Consider the following 19,364-nt stretch of genomic DNA (forward strand, 5'->3'; position numbering starts at 1 on the left):
GATGTTGAGATAAAAAGTGAGTCGTAGTAGATGACCATTCTACTAATCCACGCAGAGATTAATAAAACAACGCAACTTGCACTTCTCATCAGTCGACCAGCTCAATAGATTGCAAGAATATGCATAAAAAATTCAATGTTCTCGATAATAATTTTGGAAATTTAAACAATCAGATTTTTCGATCAATTATCGGATGCCTAAATAAAAGTTACATGTTGATTAACATTTTTAAGATTGAAATTTTAGTTTGCAAATTTTTTTATAAAAATATGCGATATTATGATTCAAAATACTATTTTCAATAAGAAAAATAGTACTTATGGCTTTTATTCCCCACAAAATCAGAAACTTTTTGGGGTGATCGAAACTATGCAACATATACATAAATTCAAAAGTTAACCTTAATGTTTTGAAATGTTTTACTATTTTCAAGGGTATCAGTTAAGTTTCGGCAAAGTGCTACATTTTCAATAAATTTGGACCTCATGAGAAACTCTATGCCTTTCTACTTACTACAGCTTTCAAGCTATACTATTTATAACTTCTCAAAAATAGGTCAAAAATAAATTTAAAATTCGTTTTTAAATATCTAATTAAAAAGAAAAATATTCTCTCTCTATTTATGATTTTCTTCCAGATGTGTTTATAGTGCAAATTTTGGAAAGTTTGTAGTTTGTAGTTTTGCTTGAGGAACGTTTGTAGGTAAAAAGATATGTGTTCAAATCCGATAGTCAGAAGCGTCCTATAAATATTGTACTTATTGAACAAATGCTCCACCCATTCAAAGAAATAGTAGTAAGTTAATGAAGGGTTGAGAGATAAAGGAGGCAAAGTGTATGCTGATTGTGAGAATGGAGAATTATAGAGATGTGAAACAAGAGTCAGAAGTCAAAATGAAGACAGCAGGAAAAGGAGATATGATAGATAGACACACTTTCTAACTTGCCGACAAGACCGCTTAGTTCTAGCCACTTTTTCTCCTGGACGACGGATCAATCGGTTGTGGTGTCAGACCTCATCACCTCCTGAGAGCCTCACTGCCTCTCATTCCGTCTCTTCCTTCTGCATATTCTCCTCCAAATACATATACACGCACACACACGCTATTCTGGCCACCCACCTCACCAAACAACACCATAGCAACAAGGTCTTCATAGCAGAGAAACACGTTCTGGTCAACGTTTGTCGATTTTTTCAGTTTTATTTCAAATTTCTCTCGTGTTCTTCTACTTGTTAGCATCTTCGACCTGTCCGGGCTCCTTCAAAAAAGGACACCCGGACTTTTGACATGAAAATTATCATTGTCTATGCAATAGTAATCAGTTTCATAGATATTTCACAAGAGCAAGCGCCAGACTCCCCAGGTAATTCATCCAAATTAAATAAAATTGTTATATTAAAAAGTTGTAGTGTCGATTATTGCACAAACACTGGAAAACAGCGGGACGACAACTGACGGAAATAATGCAAATTTAACATCAGATAATGTTATTGGAACTATTGAAAAATATCACAATGCAACAGAGCCATCGTTTTTGTACATAGTGCAATTAGGTAAGAAAGACTTATATATGTGAATTTAGAATTCTGTGTGAGAGCAAAAACAAAAATAAATTAATTTCTCTAAATTTAGTGTTTTGAAAATTTGTTTGAAAGAGCTCCACTAGTTTCAGAAAGTAGTGAAATGTTTTTCATGTGAAAAAAATGGTCCGAATTGTTGATAAAAAACAAATTTGAGAATATTTTCACTAAATGCTACAAAAAATTTTTAATTTTTTGATACGGTTCAAAACAATAAACACCTTAATTAAAATCTTATATTTTACCAAAATTTTCATCCGGTGAATAATGTTTTCTGATCTGTTTTATGCTAGTTTATCTTGTGTGTTTCTGTTGATTTAGGTTTTTTGAGTCAAAAGCCTGGAGAAATTACTTATAAATTGAAAATGTTCCATAATCAACATGAAATCCGGAAATTGAATCACCAAAAAAAACCAAGGTTAAAGTATGTAAATGACTAGAAGTTAATTTCCGCCTGTTAACTGATTTCAATGATTTTCGATTGTAAACCTACATTGAAAATTTTGAAAAGTTTTCATGTGGTCTCATTATGAATTTCAGTATTTTGTTTCATTTCTAAGCTATTAATAGTGACCGAATATCTTAATAAAGCAGTTTAAAAATAAATAAGGGGTTTTCAAAAATGCTATTAAAGCGCCAACTTTCCAAAAGAATTTTTTAAATTGTAGAAAAAAAATTATAGGTGAACAAAGAGTTTAAACTTTTTTCAAATGCCCATAAAAAATCACTAAATTTTTTAGAAACGCCTCACATTCGGTCATTTTAGCAAAACAAATGTAGCTGTAAAAGATTATCCATAAACTTCACACTGTCATTCATCACTGTCATTTTAGAGTTAAAATCAAGCCGAGTTGAAGAAACATTCACGGAAATAGAGAAGAGATTAGACCAATTAGTTGACATGGCATTCATCCTGGCTGCATATAAACATAGAAAGCAAACGCCACCTGCGGAAATTGTTGCGTCTAATTCAAGTTATAGCACAAAAGTGAGTTGAGGTCTTTGATAAAAATAGCCTTATTAGCTGCTTGATATCACAAAAATGTTCATGATTAATCCATGGTGACGAGGATATGAATATGAGAAACAGTCAATACATCAACATTCTTTAATGGCTTTTACGTCGCTATGCGAAAAAGCACATGAGTAGCTTTTGTCTTTTGTCTCCTAGTACCTCGCAGTATTCCCCAATGGTTCATTCTTCATCATCAACTTTTTTCGAGACGTGGTCACTGGAGTTTAGAAGTTTGAAAGTTTAATCGCACAAAACAATTAATCGCTATTTCAAGGGAACTCGAAAATATTTCTTCAATAATCAAACAAAAAAATCAAAATGCAAAAAGAAAATGAGAACCTAGACACTGCACTTTTGGAGCACTCAATAAATAATGGCGGATATTTTTCACTCTGTCTACATTTTACTCTAGTCAGAATGTATTTATATTCTACGACCTGCCGGAAACAATGCAAAAAATAAAGCATTTAGAGAAAGAGTTTGAGGTGAACATACACTTATATCGTTGAAAACGGCAGAAAAATAGTTCTAACTATTCCAATTCCAACTTGAATATTTTTCACTATAATGTGCTTGTTGTTTGTTTTTGTTTTCTTCTCTTTTAGCTGGTATCCCTATTTTGTTCCAGACTCTAACTGACATCAGGCAGTGATTGATTTACGAATGTCACAAAAAGAAAACAAAAACAAACAACAAGCGAATGTCACAAGAGATTTCGTGTTCCAAATTTAGTTAGAGTTTCACAAGAACAGGAAAACACGACATACCAAAAAACCAAAAAAAGTTTGTCTACTTAAAAAATCTTAGTGAAAATGTAGTTTCATAGCCTATTGAAGGATTTCAGAGAAATTTAAAATCGAAAAATTGTGCTCTGCTCTAATATTATTTGGATCTTGATTTTCAAACTATTCAGAAAAAAAGGATTAAAAAAATGTCCCGAATAAACTTGCTGAAAATAAGAGAGTACAATTTTTTCAAAAGAATTTCACAAAACACATTTATATACTTCTTCCTGGGCCCTCTTGAATTTGAGGAAGTATGTTTCAGGAGAGCGATAGATGCAAAAAGATAGAGCATGTTTGAAACAGGCGCAAAAATAAATAAAGTGCAAATGCGGCAGCCGTCTGGACCTCTGGACCTCTTTTACCAAAAGCCGACGCTCTCTTTCTTTTCCACTTCTTCCAAAAAAAAAATTACTTGACCCTAGGTTTTTTTGGAAGGAAAAAAGAGAGCAAGGTACACAACATACGTAAATTCACATTTTTAGAGCATCAATGTTTCGTAGAATGAGTTCAGAAAAAATGAAGAGCCCCAACGGCAATAGCGTCCAAAGATCCGGCGTCCGGAAATTAGCGTTAGGCTTTTAAAGCGACTAGTTTTGCGAAAATAAGGGCGAATATTAGACTTTTTTCAAAGAAAAAACTGCAAACCAAACTCTATCTTCAAAAATACTTATTGACCAATAAATTGGTTGGTGGGTGAGCAGAAATACCCGACCCAACTTCCGAAATGCAATTTGCAAGCATTTCGATGCCACCCAGACCCACTAGGGGCCATAATGACCACAATGGCTGGCGAGAGATGATATACAAGAAAAGAATTTACGAAAATTTTGAAATTTTTGTTTTAGTAGCCCAAAAAAGTTACTTAAAACAATATTAAGAACTGAAGTAAGTTGGAGCATGTTTTAAAGTTGAAGTTCGGCTAGTGGAAAAATGATTAAATGCATTCATATAATGACCAAATATCACAGTTAAAATTTAAAAAAAAGTCTTATTAACAAAAAGTGGCAGTTACTAAGTTTTGCCACTTTCCAGGAAGTTATAAAACTGCATATTCGAATTCCTACAGTGTTTGAATATTGAAATATAAATAGACCATTCTTGGACCGTTTTTCAAGTATTTCCCCACTGGCGCTACTCCTCGTTTGAGCATTAAGCTGTATCTAAAATTTTTTTAATTTAAATTTTTATTGGTTTTTGAACTGAACTATTATTTTGTTTCAAAACAATATTGCACTTGATTTCATAAAGCATCTTGATTCCAAACTTTCAAAAAATTCAGCAAGCATCATACATAGTTTCATGATGAATTGACGTACTATTAGGCAAAGTTCCCACAAAAGTGCATTTCATGTGCAATAAGTCCCTTTTTGGAAAATTCGGTGTTGTTAGTAGTATGGGGAATAGGAAAACAAAAAGAAGAGAAGACGCAGGTGGAGAAACGTTGTAATTATAGTTTCAAGCTCTAGAACTTTGAGCACTGACTTCAGTGACCAACTGAGTGTCATATTTGACTTCAGTGATTTTAGAAGTGGAGTGGAGGAAAAGAGTAGTTCAATTGTGAAGTTGAAAGATTTTTGGACTGTTTTCATTTTAAATAATCAACAGAGATTCTAATTCTAGATAAGGCGAACGGAATTTAGGTATATGTGAAATAACTGTTCTGGAAATAAACAAAATAAAAACAGTAAGTGAGAAAAATCCATGATTACTTATGCCAAAACTTCAAGATCAGAATCCACCAGTAGCATCCTATAACCCTGCATTTTTGCCATCTTTTTTGCGCCATGCCACCACCAAACGGACACCCTCTTTTCCTCCCTCGCGTATCCTACTCTTGCCTTATTCCTTCTTCATTCCTTTTTCTTCTTCCTCCTCTCCTCTTCCTCTTTCTTTTGGTCCTTTAATCGATGTCTTGGTGTTACATTTTTCCTTCTTTCTATGGTGAGGCTCAACCAAACATACAAATCGAAAACGCGTGCCGAGACATGGGCCCCCACGAAAATTTCGGAAATACTTGGAGAGCAACCGAAACAAATACACATTCGGTTAGAATTTGTTGGGTCTTTGTCTGGTGGGTTGCCGTTTTCTAGCGTCAGTTTTGTGTCAGTTTTTCATATCTCTATTCGCTCAGTTCTTATAGTTTAGTTCTAATAACATATCTACAATTCTTGTTTTTTAATTTTACTAGTTTTACAGATTTCAAATGTTTTCTGATCGTTTACAATTTTACAAACCTCGTCTAATTTTTTAACCATTTTTCTAACAGTTAGGAATATTGACATGTTAAAACTTGTATTAAATGTTAAAACTATCATTTTAAATTTGCCGTATTTTTGAAAAATTCAAAAATTTTTGAAAATTTAAATAATTTTTTAATTACAAAGTAATTGAAAAAGAAATCGCAAGTTTTTTTCTTCGTGGACAACCTTTGAATAGAATAAACGATAGCATAGATATAAACTGTGAAAGTTTAACGATGATGTGCAATACTAATAGAGAGTACGATATACATATGTATAGTACTTAAAATTTGCACTAACCCAATAAAGTACATGTCAATCATTAGACACGCAGTTTTTGAAACAATGACATACATTTTCTATTCATTAAAATCGGAAGGCTCAATGATAATTCAAGAAACTCCTAGAAAGAACTCCCAGAAAAAGTGTATTGTCGACGGAAAGCGGAAAGTTTTCGCACGAAGAGTCACTTACTGAAGCAGTCGCCTATAAAAGAAAGGTTGAAGACGTGTTCAGTCGCCTTTTTCATCGCTTTTTTTGTGAAAGAAAACAATCATTTGGGCAATAGCCAGGTTTTCCAGAAGGAGCACAACATCAACAACAATAAAGGGGTTCAGAACACTGAGGGTCAAAAAAACACAACTTTTCATTTGCAGCTTCTTTTAATATATTTCAAAAGTCATATTTTAGTCTAGAGTTTGAATTCTATAGTTTGCCATGAGATAAAATCTAACAATATTAAAAAAACAACAACTGCGGCATAAAAAAAAATGAATAACATGTCTGAATTTAATAAGCGTTCAACTAGAATTAAAAGGAAAATATATATTAAACCGAAAGCCATTATAACAATCTACTGAGCACTCAATTCAAATTTACAATTATTGACGTGGAAAAAATTGAATTTTCCACGAAGTCCAAGAACCGGTAATCTGATTTTTCGGTCTGATTCAGATTCAGATCTGGTTGCAAAAAATTTGAATGATGTACTTGGAAACCATAGACTCTCAGATATTTCAAATTCCTCGAAAATGAACCGGGAGCAAGAAGCTGAGAGCAAGCGCACAGCAGAAATATTTGAAACTATACCTCACCAATAGTTTTCAAACTCATGTTTTTTTTCAAATTTAGAAACAATATTTTTAAAAGCACTCACCATGGAGAAGCTACGCGGCATAGTAATTTCTGGAGCAGAATTTTTCAGTAGACTAGAATTTTATGTTTTAGCAGACACGTGCGGCTCTTGAACAAACGGATAGAAAATTGGTTTGATTAGCTTAGTTTATCATTTGCTTCTCTAAAAAAAAATAAACAACACAAAAAAGCATTCACACGAATAGTTTTCAAACATGTTTTGGGGTTTTCTTTCTTCACATTACTTTTTACAGATAATCAAAAAACGAACTGCAGGAGAACTAACATATATCCACTTTGTAACATATGCAGGGACTGCGCCCGTACTTGGAGAGGTAAAGATTTTAAGATACTTATTATACGTCAAAAAAAACGATTTCCGTATTCCTCTATTAGTCTTGCATGCAAGACTAATTTTCAATCAACCCATAGGGGTGCAAAACTATTAGAGGCTGCAAGACTAATTTTTGAAAGCCCAATAACTTTGGAAATGTTACCAACATCTGTTGAAAACTTAACTTTACACCGTTTAAGCCATGAATAATTTATTCTTTTCCAATATTTCATTAGCTATTTAATCACTTTCAAGTTCAATTTATCCAAAAAATTAAGAGGGTAAGTTCCGGGTCAAATTAATACTTTTTATATCAATTAAACTAACACCCTATTTCTTACGTAAAGTTTTTAACAATTTAGTTCATTGTATGAATGGGTAAACGGAGAATAAAATACGAGTTTCAATTTATAAAACGCTAAATCAAAAATTAAATCAGATTTCCAGGTTGTTGCTGATGATTTGACACTGCTCACTATTTCACAAATTTCTGCTACTTTACGCTATCCGCTTGGAAGAATAATATGTTTGTGTTTCTAAGTAATTTTTTTGAAAAGTAAGCTGCCTTTTTCAGCTGATAGAGATATCGAAAACGAAAGTTCAACAAAATGGTGGTTTTTAATTGGAGTTATTGGAACCGGTGTGATCATTATAATGATTGGATGGTTTTGCTTGTTTTTGTTTTTCAATACTTGTGGTTATATGTATGGCACTGAAGTTGGAGACGATATGACAAGAGCTCAAAGAGCCAGTATGAAGAAGCAGTTGGTCATTAATCCATTGCCGATGCATTGTGAGCCGTAAGTTTTAGTATCGAAAATTGTACATACTTGAGCATTTTATTCCATTTTTAAATAAAGTTGAAAAGTCGAATTCAAGTGAAATCAATTTTTCGTGTAGGCCTTGTAAGATAGAAAAATTCTTGAAACTTGCAAAACTGACAAAAACACATACAGTGTGTACTGCTCTGATAATTTCTTCTTGAAATTACAGTATTTTGAGCTGAAAACGGATTGTGTTCTAATAGTGACATCGAAAAACATTGTTGGACTTAAAATTCCCAATTGTAAAAAATAGAGTTGGACAAATTTTGTTTCAGTCGGTCTCCTCTTTCTCTCAACTTCAATCAAATTATTTGAAAAACTTATGTAGCATAAATCTAACTCAATCATTGAATTTTCTCGTCAAAATTGGTACACGAGAACATTTTAACATATAACAAATTTTGGAAAAATTCTAGAGCCTAATAGCGATTAAATAATTTTACGTAAATCACTTCTGGAAATTGTAACTGAATAAAATCAGTCTAACAATTTGCAGCGCAGTTGCTTCCGTTTACACGTTTTTTAAAATCTGTATAAAAAACAAGAGACGTACCGCTGTAGTGCGTTTTGGTTGATTACGAATACGATAGTGGCGATCGTGATGTAGCCAAAATTCCATACGACCTTCAGTTTAACTTTCAGAGCTGCCGAGCAACTGAACGACGTGCTCCCATCTGACAATCCGAACGTTGTGGCTGCCAAGAAACCAAAATTGAACAGTAAGTTGGGTAAATAGGTTTCAAAACATTTCAAGCAGGGATTTAAAAAGGACATGGACCGGAAAAACTAAAAGAACAAGAAAACATAGACCCACTGTGAAGAAGAGTTCATGTTCTTAATGGTTTCTGGACATCCGTCACATCTAATTACAACTCGTTTTGCAACTGCCCAATAACGTCATATTGCACTCTGGGGATGTGTTCTCAGGCTAAAATTGGTCGCAAAACGAAAACATCACCGGGACCAAAAATAAAAGGAATGTGGGATGAAAATAAATGTGGAAATGTCAATATGTATTACTACATAAAATTTCAAAATTCAAAATTCAAAATCGAAACCAAGATTAGTGGCTAATGGGAAATTCGAAATGTATAATGTGGGGTACCCGTTCAAAAATACGTTTTTTTGTTACTGGAGGATAAAGATATGTCGGAAGAAATTTTGTTCATCCGCAAGTGGAAATACTAATAAACTCACTTGCAAAGTGCTTCAGGGCGAAAGAGTAATTTAATAGTTATGCTGGATGATGGTGACGTGTTTGAATTTGTTTCAAAACGTAGTGTCTGCACCAATATAGATTGAAGGTATTCTGTGTAAAAAATAAATCATAATGTTTACAAATCGTAGAAAATTTTGAAAATTTAAAAAAGAAACGAAAAAAACTATGAAACCATGTTAAGATTTTCCGAAAGGAAGAGAAAAAAAGCAGTGAGAAACTGAAACTAGCAGTTAGTTTTTGGCAGCCAGGAATAAGTGTGAGAAAATGGAGAAGTCGCTGACAAAATTGGCACGCCTCGCATGGACACATACACTATTGCAGGAAAAAAATTTGGATGCGGAATTTCCGAAATTCGGAAGACGTTGTTGAAAAATTGTAGAAAGACACGAAAATTAGCCAGACCCACCAGGTTCTAGAATTATCGTTTGCATAAGGATGTGAAACATTTCTCAGAACAAGCTATGTATTAGGGTGGTATTATACACGGCGGCGCACAATTACCCGGACAAAGTTTGACATAACGATGACGCGCGCTTACGCATGATATGCGCATCAATACTATTTAATTTAATCATTAAGCATTTGTTTATTGTTGTTGAAAATTTCAGCTCAATGGGACAATTTTCAGCCAAATGGCACTCTTCAGCGCACATCGTGTTTGAATTATCGACTTTTTTCGGAAGTGGTGAGCCGAGTTACCACTTCTAAAAAGCTTGCCGTTGCTCGCCAGACAGTTTAAGATAAAATTGGAAGGACCGGGGAGCTTGGTAATTTACTGGACCGTGCTGGGCAAGAAAAAAGAACCAGGTGGCCACTCCGGAAGTCGTGACGACCGTAAGAGAGAGGATCCGAAGAAATCCACATCGAATTATGAGAATAATGGCTGCTGGCCTGGGCTCGAGTAGGATGGATCAAAACGAATCGTCAAAGACAAGCTTAGAATCACACCCACCCTCCCAGCACCACAGTTTTGGAGAAGCATGCTCAACTGGCAAGTATCATTTGAATTTCATCGATTATGGCGTGAAAATCAAGAAAACGTGTAAATCAAAGAGATTTTGAAGAAGGAAATTCTTCCCTAATTCCAAAATCATCTCGGAGGATGTCATTGTGTGTTCCAGCTATGTGGAGCGCTTGCTTATACTGCAAAACTCTCCAACAGTCGTGCGCAACTCACATCCAAGCGTTCAAACCAAAGGAAGATTAGCCTGGTTTCTCGCCGGACCTAAGTACCTGCGTACGGACATCGAAGCCTACCCGCGACTTCTTCGAGCTGCCATCGCCACGAAAGGAGGTCGCAAGGAGTATGACTAATTAAATTGTGTTGTATGGGATATAAATAAACTTTTTGTAATGTTTCATATTTTTCTGACGTCTGGTGTTAAAGTTACACAACAATACTTTTGTACGGGTAATTGTGCGCATTACATTAAATTAAACCTATCACACCTATTACATCAAACCTATTGCATTAAATTAAACCTATTAAACCCATTAAACCTATTAAACCTATTACATTGAATCTATTTTTCCAGATTAGCCACAAAATAAAAAATTTGCAGTTTATCAACTTTTAGAATAGATTTAAATCATTTTTAATTTGAAATTATTAGAGATTAATTTCATTGACTTTTTAATTTTTTAAATGTTTCACTAGTTTTGTACAAACGTAATCCGACAAACTATATATTTATGTAAAACAGAACCCACGTTGATAAAATCAAAACTGAAAAGTGGCGCTTTTTGAGAAAAAGTTTATTTTTTTTGGGGTAAACCCAATTTACACAATTTTACAAGTTTTCAGATAATAGTCGCTGTGATTAATCTTTAATGAGTTAAATAGTGCTAAATAATGTAGCAACAGTACAAGATAAAAAAAAGTGTTTTTCATGTTCAATTGTTCAGAACATCTGATACAATTTTCAGGAAGTTTTTAATTTGCCGTATTTTTTAAAAATCATTCTAGACAAAATTCGAAAGTCATATTGGACATCAAAATATCGACTTGGATAGGTTTTTTACAGCCTATTTCGAAAAAATGTTTTGAAATTTAAAAAAAAGGCCACAAACTAATGCGTCACAATGAGCTGTGTTAAGTAAAACCACAAGAAAGTACTTCAAGTAGTGTATCCTAAGTTCAATTGAACTTATTAATAGACAACTAGCTTCAGCGATTATTAAAGTTCTTTAAAAAAAAGCGTACTATAATGAGAAAGACTCCAACTCAGAAGTGTAAAAAACAATTGGGAAGTTTTAATGACTTTTTCATGATGAGTGTGAGAAATGGTTCGGCCCTTTTCTTGCAAACTTTCTATTCGAGAAGAAATAAATGTGTTCTGCTCTGGAAAGTCTGGGAATGTGAATGAATCCAAAAAGAATTTGAACCCAAAGTTGAACGTTGTGATTTTTAAAATCGTATCTTTGATAAAATGTTTCAAAAATAATTTACATTGTTTCATTTTCACAAGAGTTAAATGCCTGCATCACTTTTTTCGTTCACAAAACCAAGGCAATCAGTCAAAATAAAGACAAGCTTTTTTAAAGAAGCGTTTGGCAATTTCCTTCTCCACCACTCTATTCCGTCGCCATCGTTGCCCCATCAAACGTTAAGCTTCGGAATAGTGTGGATGGAGACGCATGTGTGTATGTCACTCTAAGACACGACTTTAATTGACAAAATAAGATGGACGTGATAGTGATGAGTATACTTCTCTTTTTCCACTCAATTCCTTCAACTTCATTCTCATTTCCACATTTCTGGTGAACCCGGAAAAATAGAAAAAAAAGAGTAAAAATATAAATAAAAGTACGGCTAGAAGTTTTCAAATAGGCACTTGAAACAAATTTGAATGAGAGTTTGAAGCGCAGCAATCACAGAAGCACTCTTATTAAATTTTATTAGTTTCTTTTTTAGATTTTCTGGGAGGGGGGAGAACAAAATTTGAAAACACAAAAACGTAAAATAAAAGAAATTGAAGAGCGAATAAGAAAATTCGATGAAAAAGAATAAGAGGCTGGTGGACTCGGTTATTGAGAGAAAAAGAAAGGGGTACTGATGAGCACCACAGGATATGTGCGTAACTTTCATTTCGAATTCATGCCCCCACAAATTAAAACTTCTAAAATATACCAATGTCTTGAGAAATGACATTGCTTTTTATGTCATCGAATAGATGGTCGTTCTCGCTCGTTTGTCTTTACTTGCCCAAAGAATTAGATCATAAATAATAATTAATGAGAATTAAAAGTGCAAACGTTCAGTGTGAGATTTCTCAAGAGAGGGTAAAGGTGGTATATTTAGTTTTGCGAAAATTATTCTAATCAAAAACTCTGCAATGCTGGTTTAATAAGTTAAAAAATACAGCAAATTTTGCAATTCGTAAAAACAAACATAAAAAAGTAGGTTTTACAAACATTTTGATAATTGCCGTCTTTTAGTTGTTTTAATTAATGTCAGGAGATCCAGTCAAAGTTTTTGCAAACTGCCAAAATTTTAAAATTGTGAGCTTTAAGGAAATCGAGAACATTGCCACATGAATCGACCCCTACAACATCTTAACACAAATAATTAAGACAAAACTAAAATATTGAAAATTGTAGAAAAAACTTTTTTGGCCGACTTCCAAAACTTTGAGAGGCAAAAGCTGAGTAATTGTCACTTTTCGACAGTAAATTCAAAATTTTCTTTTACTATGATGTTCGGTTATTTTTGTACCATTGGAGTAGTTTTTAACACTTTCCCCATTGGCACTACTCCACCTTTAATTTTTCTCCTATTGGAAACCTAATTATGTAGTTCGAAATCAAAAACAAAACCTTAAGATTTTCGAAAGCTTGACTGGTGGAATTTTTAAAACTTGTGAAGTTGTAAATTTACAGTAAATTTTAGTAAAGTTTAGAGTAAATTTTAAAAAATTTCTTCACAGCAACATTTTTCAAACTTTCACAAATAATGAAACAGTTTGCAAAAACAAAACTAAACTAGGGTCTGTTGTGATGTTTTTTGTCATTATCTATTCTCCGCTAAACGTTTCCAGAACGGGCCAAATCCTCTTAAAATGAAAAATGAACTCCATGGGTCGGGCCCCATTCGTAGCTGAAAACAACACTTTTCGTTTACATTTAGAAGCTCAAAACTGCTCCTTTTTTGTTTCGTTTTGCTTCTTACTACCACGCAGGTTTTGTTTTGATGGCAATGCGCTTAAATGTGCTTACAGCCCAAAAAAACTAAAAGAGGCAAAACGGTTTGTAAAAGAGTGGGCGTGAAAAATGAGGCGTCGAAGTTTTGAAATGAAAAAATAGACAAAAAAGAAAAAGAAAACGTTTCAGTCAAGATAACATCTATGGTTTTTAAGCATCGTCTATGCTTTTGCAGGAAAAAATAGGCCAAAGTGTTCGCTGTCGTTTTTGTTCGGAACATCTCAAGGGGATTCCTGACATATTTATCGCATAGATGTAACATAGTTCTCCTATTCACTAGTTTTTGCACTTCGAGCAAATGTAGTTTAACGAAGTGATCGCATACCTTGTAGAGCAATGACTTAGCTCTTGGGAATTTCTAAATGTAAGAATTAAAAACATCCAAACTATGATATATGAAATATCGAGTTAGTTTGTGTTAGGGGAACTAAGACTTTGAAAAAAAAGTTAATTATGATTTACCTTAAAAGTGGAGTTGCGCCAGTTCAGGTATTTTATGAATGCCCTCATTATACTTTTTTATCAGAAAATATTACAAAAAGAGTTCAGAATTTGTTAGAGAATTTGTGAATAAACGTTTGGCAAATTGCCGAATACATATGTTAAACGCCTACAGTGCCGGTCAATATTCTAATTATTTTCGCACTAACACAATGTTGCTGATAATTTTTCCACAATTTTGTCAAAGTAGGAATATACAAACTTCATTCGGAAAAAATTACAGCAGCTCATCTCACTGTGGGTCTATTTTTGACTAGATTTTCTAAATGACCAACCTGCCGGTTGTCAGCTGCTGTAACTTCTACCTGATTAAATTATTCAAAGGCACTGATAGAAAATTAGGAAAAGTAATCAGCAGTATTTAATTTTTAAAATATAAATTTCTAACAAATCTAGTTTTTAAGTTATAAGTGGGTTAAAAACTCATGCATATCACAAGAACAAAAACAGACAGACTATTGACCGACACTGTACATAATTTTAATATCCAAAAACACTCCGTAACTCTGTATCAAAAATTGATAACTGTATAAATATTTATTATTTCTTTTTTTAATCGGTTTTATCGGCTAATCACGCATAAATATCCAAAATTCAAAAACTTCCGAAAAATTTTACTATGATTTTTTTACAGTTATATGAGTAGCTTCAAATAATTTTACCATTAATGATAATCCATCTTTATCTTGATGTAACCGTTCTAATCATCATTTAGCAATTTCTGTTTCAGGAAAAATGCAACAGTCCTGTGGCACACTATCTGAGATTCATCTAGAACGTCGTATCAAAAACGAGCGTGAAAACATTCGCAAAGCAATACAGGAAGCGTTCAACAAGGCGGTCGAGGAAAATAAAACAGCTGCTCTGGTGCCACTTCCATCATCTTTTGGTCCAGTTGGTGTTGATATGCGTAACACGGATGTTGAAACCGCCGCGCAACGTGTTGTCGAAGCGAAAAGTGAGAAAAAGAGACGAAAAACTAAGATTGGTCCCATTACCGCTGTCACATCCACCACGACCACCATTACCACGAATGAGCAAGAAAGAAAAGCTGAGGAAATTAGTGGAGTGAGCAGTGTTACGACAACGTCCACTCAAGAGTTAGATGAGTTTGATGTTGCCAATTTACCAGAGACTACATTGAAAATAACCAAGGTTCGTTGATTGGGGTGAGAAATTTTTTGAAAAATTTAAATCACGATGTAACAGATTCACAAGCCCCTATTTTGCTTGAGATTCTCAAACAATTCAGTTTAAACTACCGTATGATCAAATAACATAACAAATTGTTAAAAACCACTCCTGTAGTGCTAAGTAACACGGTGAAACTTAAAAAAACAATTATTGACAATTTTTTATTGGGGTTCCAAAAGTGAGAAAAAGTGAGTTTTTCCATTTTTGAGAAAACTGTAGCACTATCGCATGTTTGTTTACCTACAATGTTTAATTATTAATTTTTAAAACATAAGTTGACCACAAAATTTGAAGGAAAATGTTTTTTTTTTTGATTGAACAATTCCAAAAAAAGTGGTAAAAACTAAGAAATTACCTTTTTTGGGATAAAGTAAAAAACCTTTAAAAAAATGTCATCAATTGTCTTAATTGATGCCAGGAGATCCAGTCAAAATTGTTGCAAATTGCCAAAATTTCAAAATTGTGAGCTTTCAAGGAATTCCAGAACAATAACACATGTTTCGACCCCTACAACGTCTTAGCACAAATTTTTAAGACAAAATTACAACATTAAAATTGCAGAAAAATTACTTTTTTTGGTCGACTTCCAAGATTAGTGGCAAAAGCAGGACGATTGTCACTTTTTGACAGTAAATTAAAATTTTCAAAAATGATTTGAAAAATGAAAGGTTTTACGACGAGCTGCTATTGAAAAGTTAAGAATACCTGTTTAATAAAGAAAAAATCCTTTTTTTCTGTACATTTTGATATTTCATTTTCTATAGAATTACGGGTTTGTAAATTTAAGTTATACTACTTTTCAAATGAAAGTTATAGCAACTCAATCAATTCAATCAAATCAAAATATTACAGAAGAAAAAGGGGAAAGAAGAAAGTGACGTAAAAAGTGAACCGGAATCCGATTATGGTAGTAGTTTGGAAGATGAAAAGCCAAATGAGGATGAAGGAGTGGCACAAGAAATTCATGAAGAAGTTCGAACAAGACCAATGACAGCAAAAAAGCAACGGACTTCTTTGTTTGGAGGTGAGTAGTTAAAAGAGAAGTGCCACCCAGTCTCAAACAACCAAGAATAAAGAAATCAGACGACGAGCATCTCCCATGCCTTTTCATTTTCAAAATTGTTTGGTTTTTAAAAAAAGACGCTATTTGGACAAGTTTTGTTGTGCTGCACAAAACGATTTTTATATACCTTTTAGTATATTTTCAGTGTAACAGTGGTAGAAAAGTAGTTCAGCCCAAATCTGACTTAAATTTGAAACCAAAAAGGGTTCGTGTTTTTAAAAGTATTTTCTGAGAGAATACTGCTTGGAAATGCTTTTGGGTTTTTATCGTATTTTTTTTAAATTTTCTGTAGAAAATCAGTTTGTGACTGAAAAATACAACTTTTTTAAATTCTCTGAAATTTTCAGCTTTGATTGAGAATATTTAATTAAGTGTTGTTTGAAACAATGAATGACAAATTATAGAAAATGTGATATTTTTGAAATAATTTTCAGGCAACGGGATTTCTCCTCTTCCTGTTCAACCAAGGGCGTGGACTGTGTATCAAGCCGGTGATAGAGTTGCAGCTTTCTGGAATAATGTAAAATTGTTTATAGCAATATATTTGAATTTTTTTAAATTTTTTTTAATTTCAGAATCAAATGCATAGTCATCCAACGCCTTCCTCTCCAAGTGAAAATGGAGTTATTGAAGTCAAGTCTTCAAACAATTTTTTTGGATAGATTATGGTTTTCTTTTTTTTCTAGTGACAATTACTTGACTTTTATAGTTCTGAAAATTGAACAAAAACAATCCGTTGATTTTTCTTATTACTTATTTAATCACATAATTTACTGATATGATCAGATTTCACAACTATTTTTCAATTCAATACAAATTACTTTTTCGATATCGTGATATGTACTTACTTACTTTGATACTTTGATGTCCGTTGGGTTCAAGTTGCAAAGCAACTGCGGACAAACTCTTTCCATTTTTCACGGTCAGTACGTGCGATGGACAGCCATGAAACCTTCGGAGTTAGCATTCCAAGTCTTCTTTTTCCGACGACGACTTGTCCTGACATGGCGGAATCGTGTGGAATTTTGCGTTTTCTTCGTCGATATCCTTAGCCCATCTCTTCTTCTGTCCTACGACTGCATGTTTCCAATTTTTGTTGAGGCTCGGGTCCCATTCCGTGCAGATTTTCGTCCAGCGGTTTGGATCTCTCCGGCCGACACTGACAATTTTCACATTTCACATTTCAGGCATTCAGAAGAAGAGCATTTCGGTGGGTTAAGATCTACGTCTGTGATAATTTTCATAACTTTTCGTCCGGTAGTTTTTTTGTTTCAACACATTTTTTTAGTGTTTTTTTTTGGTTTTCGGAAGTCCCAGCCCTGATTCAGATGATATTATGTAAAAATGATTAGATTGTCTTTTGGTTCTAATACACAATTATTTCAACTATTTTGTTTTTTCTCAAGTTAACTTTGTATACTGTGACCATTCCCTCCTTGATAAAATTGTTTCCAACATAAAGGCATTTCAAAACAACTTCCCTTCTTTTATCGAAAAAACGAACATTGAACTTGCAACTCATTAGTTCAAACTTTTTTTCTACAATTTTTTGGTAACAAACAAGCATGTCACTCGTTCACTCATTTGCTGATGGTGACGTACCCAAACTCATTTGTCGCGGCCCACGCTCATCACCGCTATTTTTTTGGTCCAGAACACAATACGTGGAATATGATGCAGGAAACCACCGGATATGCACGACAATACAATTTTATCTTTATTTACTGTTTACAGGTTTTATAACAGTTCAGTGTAACACACTATACACCAAAGAAATTTGAAGCTTGATCAAAGCTTCAAATTTCTTGTGAAAATGGCATGTTTATGTAGTGCAAAACTTCATTCAAAACCACAATAAGTTATGTATGATGTTCTGGAAATACCTCAAACTTTTCAAGAATTGAGATAGCTCCTTGTTCGGATGTTATAATATGTTTCTGGATAATAATTTATAAATCCGATCTTGGAACACTATGAAAAATGATTGATAGAGCCCCTGAAATGATTTATTTGTAGTTTTAAAATATGCTGACAGTCGTACTTGTCCTATATTATTTCTAAAAAAATATATAAAATTTAGAAACCGTTTCGATTTGTTCTACTGTGATCAAACTTAATTAAATGAAACAACGAATAGTTAGACAACAAAATGTGAAAGAGTAATGATATGGCAACACCTAGAAACCACTTTGATTATTCCGAGTAATAAATTTTAGAGGTTTGGTCATTGTCAATAAGAAAATCAATACAACTGCCCCAGAAGAGTATTCATTCAAACATATTTCGTTGAACTAACTCAATTTATCTTTAATTTCAAAGCCCTTCACAACAAAATGATATTAGGTCAAGGAATAAGTTTTGTCGTTTTTTTTCACTACCAAAAGAGGGTGCCTGGAGCTGTTATTGCACTATTGTGATTAACTAACAGTCTAATACCTCAGGGCATGTAAACTTTTTGGTTTCACGAAGAAATGTAAAAAATCGAAAAAACAATTTTTTTTTCGTTGTCACAGTTTTGAGCAGGAAATATTCTTAGAGGTGTCTGATATGACTGATATTGATAGGCTTGTCATTGCTAGCAGTCTTCTATAAAACTACAAAAAAACATTTGAGAACAAATCAAAACTGAAAAAAAACGACAAAACTTATTCCTTGACCTAATATTTTCAAAAGTTTCATACATCAAAAAAACTACATGTTATTCTCATCTTCTATCAAATCAATGATAATAGTAATCCAACTGTCACTTTTACTATTTCGCTCTTTGATCATAGCTCCATCACTTCATTGTCATTGCAAGACAGCGTCAGAGTGAATCAACACTTACTGTTTTCATATGTATAGCCTGACGTTTGTTTTGTTTGAAAAAGAGTCTGAAAAGGAAAGACGACTACTTGCACATAATTTCTGATGCTCATGCAGAGCATCATTTGAACTTTTGACCGATTTCCCTTCTGCGCCACCAAAACGCTTTTCCCAGCAAAAAAAGACGTTTTGCTTTTCCTGTTAATGAAAACTCTCAACGGCTCTAAAAACGTTCTGACGTGAATTGAAATATTTTGTGAGAACTTGAAGTATTCGATTATGTGAGTAGTTGGAAAAAATTTATTTTTGAAGTGTGTTGCTTTTTTTATATCGGTGAATAATATAATTACCTTCAAGAGCTAGAATGCTGAATCACTGAAATTTGATTTCCAGTCTGATCTGTTAGATTCCAAATTCTCAAACTTTGGTTTGACTTTTTTTGCGCAAACAGCACGAACCTCCCGAAAAT

General features: G+C 33.4%; 1 protein-coding gene and 9 non-coding genes across 10 annotated transcripts; 6 read left to right on the plus strand and 4 right to left on the minus strand.

Moving 5' to 3' along the window:
* Positions 1 to 1,141: 1,141 nt before the first annotated feature.
* On the plus strand, positions 1,142 to 16,917 carry F01E11.3 (uncharacterized protein). Its single transcript, NM_076779.8, has 11 exons — positions 1,142 to 1,364; positions 1,411 to 1,554; positions 2,415 to 2,569; positions 7,010 to 7,090; positions 7,537 to 7,615; positions 7,664 to 7,889; positions 8,556 to 8,632; positions 14,564 to 14,988; positions 15,880 to 16,051; positions 16,525 to 16,610; positions 16,666 to 16,917. The coding sequence occupies exons 1-11, from the start codon at positions 1,289 to 1,291 to the stop codon at positions 16,750 to 16,752; spliced, it is 1,608 nt and encodes a 535-aa protein (NP_509180.5). The 5' UTR covers positions 1,142 to 1,288; the 3' UTR covers positions 16,753 to 16,917.
* F01E11.9 lies at positions 3,546 to 3,761 on the plus strand. The gene has a single exon (NR_071405.1). It is a non-coding gene; the product is annotated as an Unclassified non-coding RNA F01E11.9 (non-coding RNA).
* Positions 3,627 to 3,770, minus strand: F01E11.11. Its single transcript, NR_071406.1, has one exon. It is a non-coding gene; the product is annotated as an Unclassified non-coding RNA F01E11.11 (non-coding RNA).
* Positions 4,019 to 4,155, plus strand: F01E11.13. Its single transcript, NR_071407.1, has one exon. It is a non-coding gene; the product is annotated as an Unclassified non-coding RNA F01E11.13 (non-coding RNA).
* Positions 4,786 to 4,926, plus strand: F01E11.10. Its single transcript, NR_071408.1, has one exon. It is a non-coding gene; the product is annotated as an Unclassified non-coding RNA F01E11.10 (non-coding RNA).
* Positions 5,228 to 5,371, minus strand: F01E11.12. The gene has a single exon (NR_071409.1). It is a non-coding gene; the product is annotated as an Unclassified non-coding RNA F01E11.12 (non-coding RNA).
* On the minus strand, positions 9,060 to 9,198 carry F01E11.15. Its single transcript, NR_071411.1, has one exon. It is a non-coding gene; the product is annotated as an Unclassified non-coding RNA F01E11.15 (non-coding RNA).
* Positions 9,060 to 9,198, plus strand: F01E11.14. The gene has a single exon (NR_071410.1). It is a non-coding gene; the product is annotated as an Unclassified non-coding RNA F01E11.14 (non-coding RNA).
* Positions 13,187 to 13,292, plus strand: F01E11.16. The gene has a single exon (NR_071412.1). It is a non-coding gene; the product is annotated as an Unclassified non-coding RNA F01E11.16 (non-coding RNA).
* On the minus strand, positions 13,528 to 13,548 carry 21ur-15051. The gene has a single exon (NR_071413.1).
* Positions 16,918 to 19,364: the final 2,447 nt, after the last annotated feature.

The sequence above is a fragment of the Caenorhabditis elegans genome, chromosome X (genome assembly GCF_000002985.6).
Source record: "Caenorhabditis elegans chromosome X".
Lineage (NCBI taxonomy): Eukaryota > Metazoa > Nematoda > Chromadorea > Rhabditida > Rhabditidae > Caenorhabditis > Caenorhabditis elegans.

What these genes read in the sequence shown, in the direction of transcription:
- F01E11.3 (NM_076779.8), top strand. Translation starts at nt 1,289, where the DNA reads ATGAAAATTATCATTGTCTATGCAATAGTAATCAGTTTCATAGATATT. An exon ending in TCCGCTTGGAAGAATAATAT is followed by an intron (nt 7,616 to 7,663) that starts GTTTGTGTTTCT and finishes TGCCTTTTTCAG; the next exon opens with CTGATAGAGATATCGAAAAC. An exon ending in CTACATTGAAAATAACCAAG is followed by an intron (nt 14,989 to 15,879) that starts GTTCGTTGATTG and finishes AAAATATTACAG; the next exon opens with AAGAAAAAGGGGAAAGAAGA.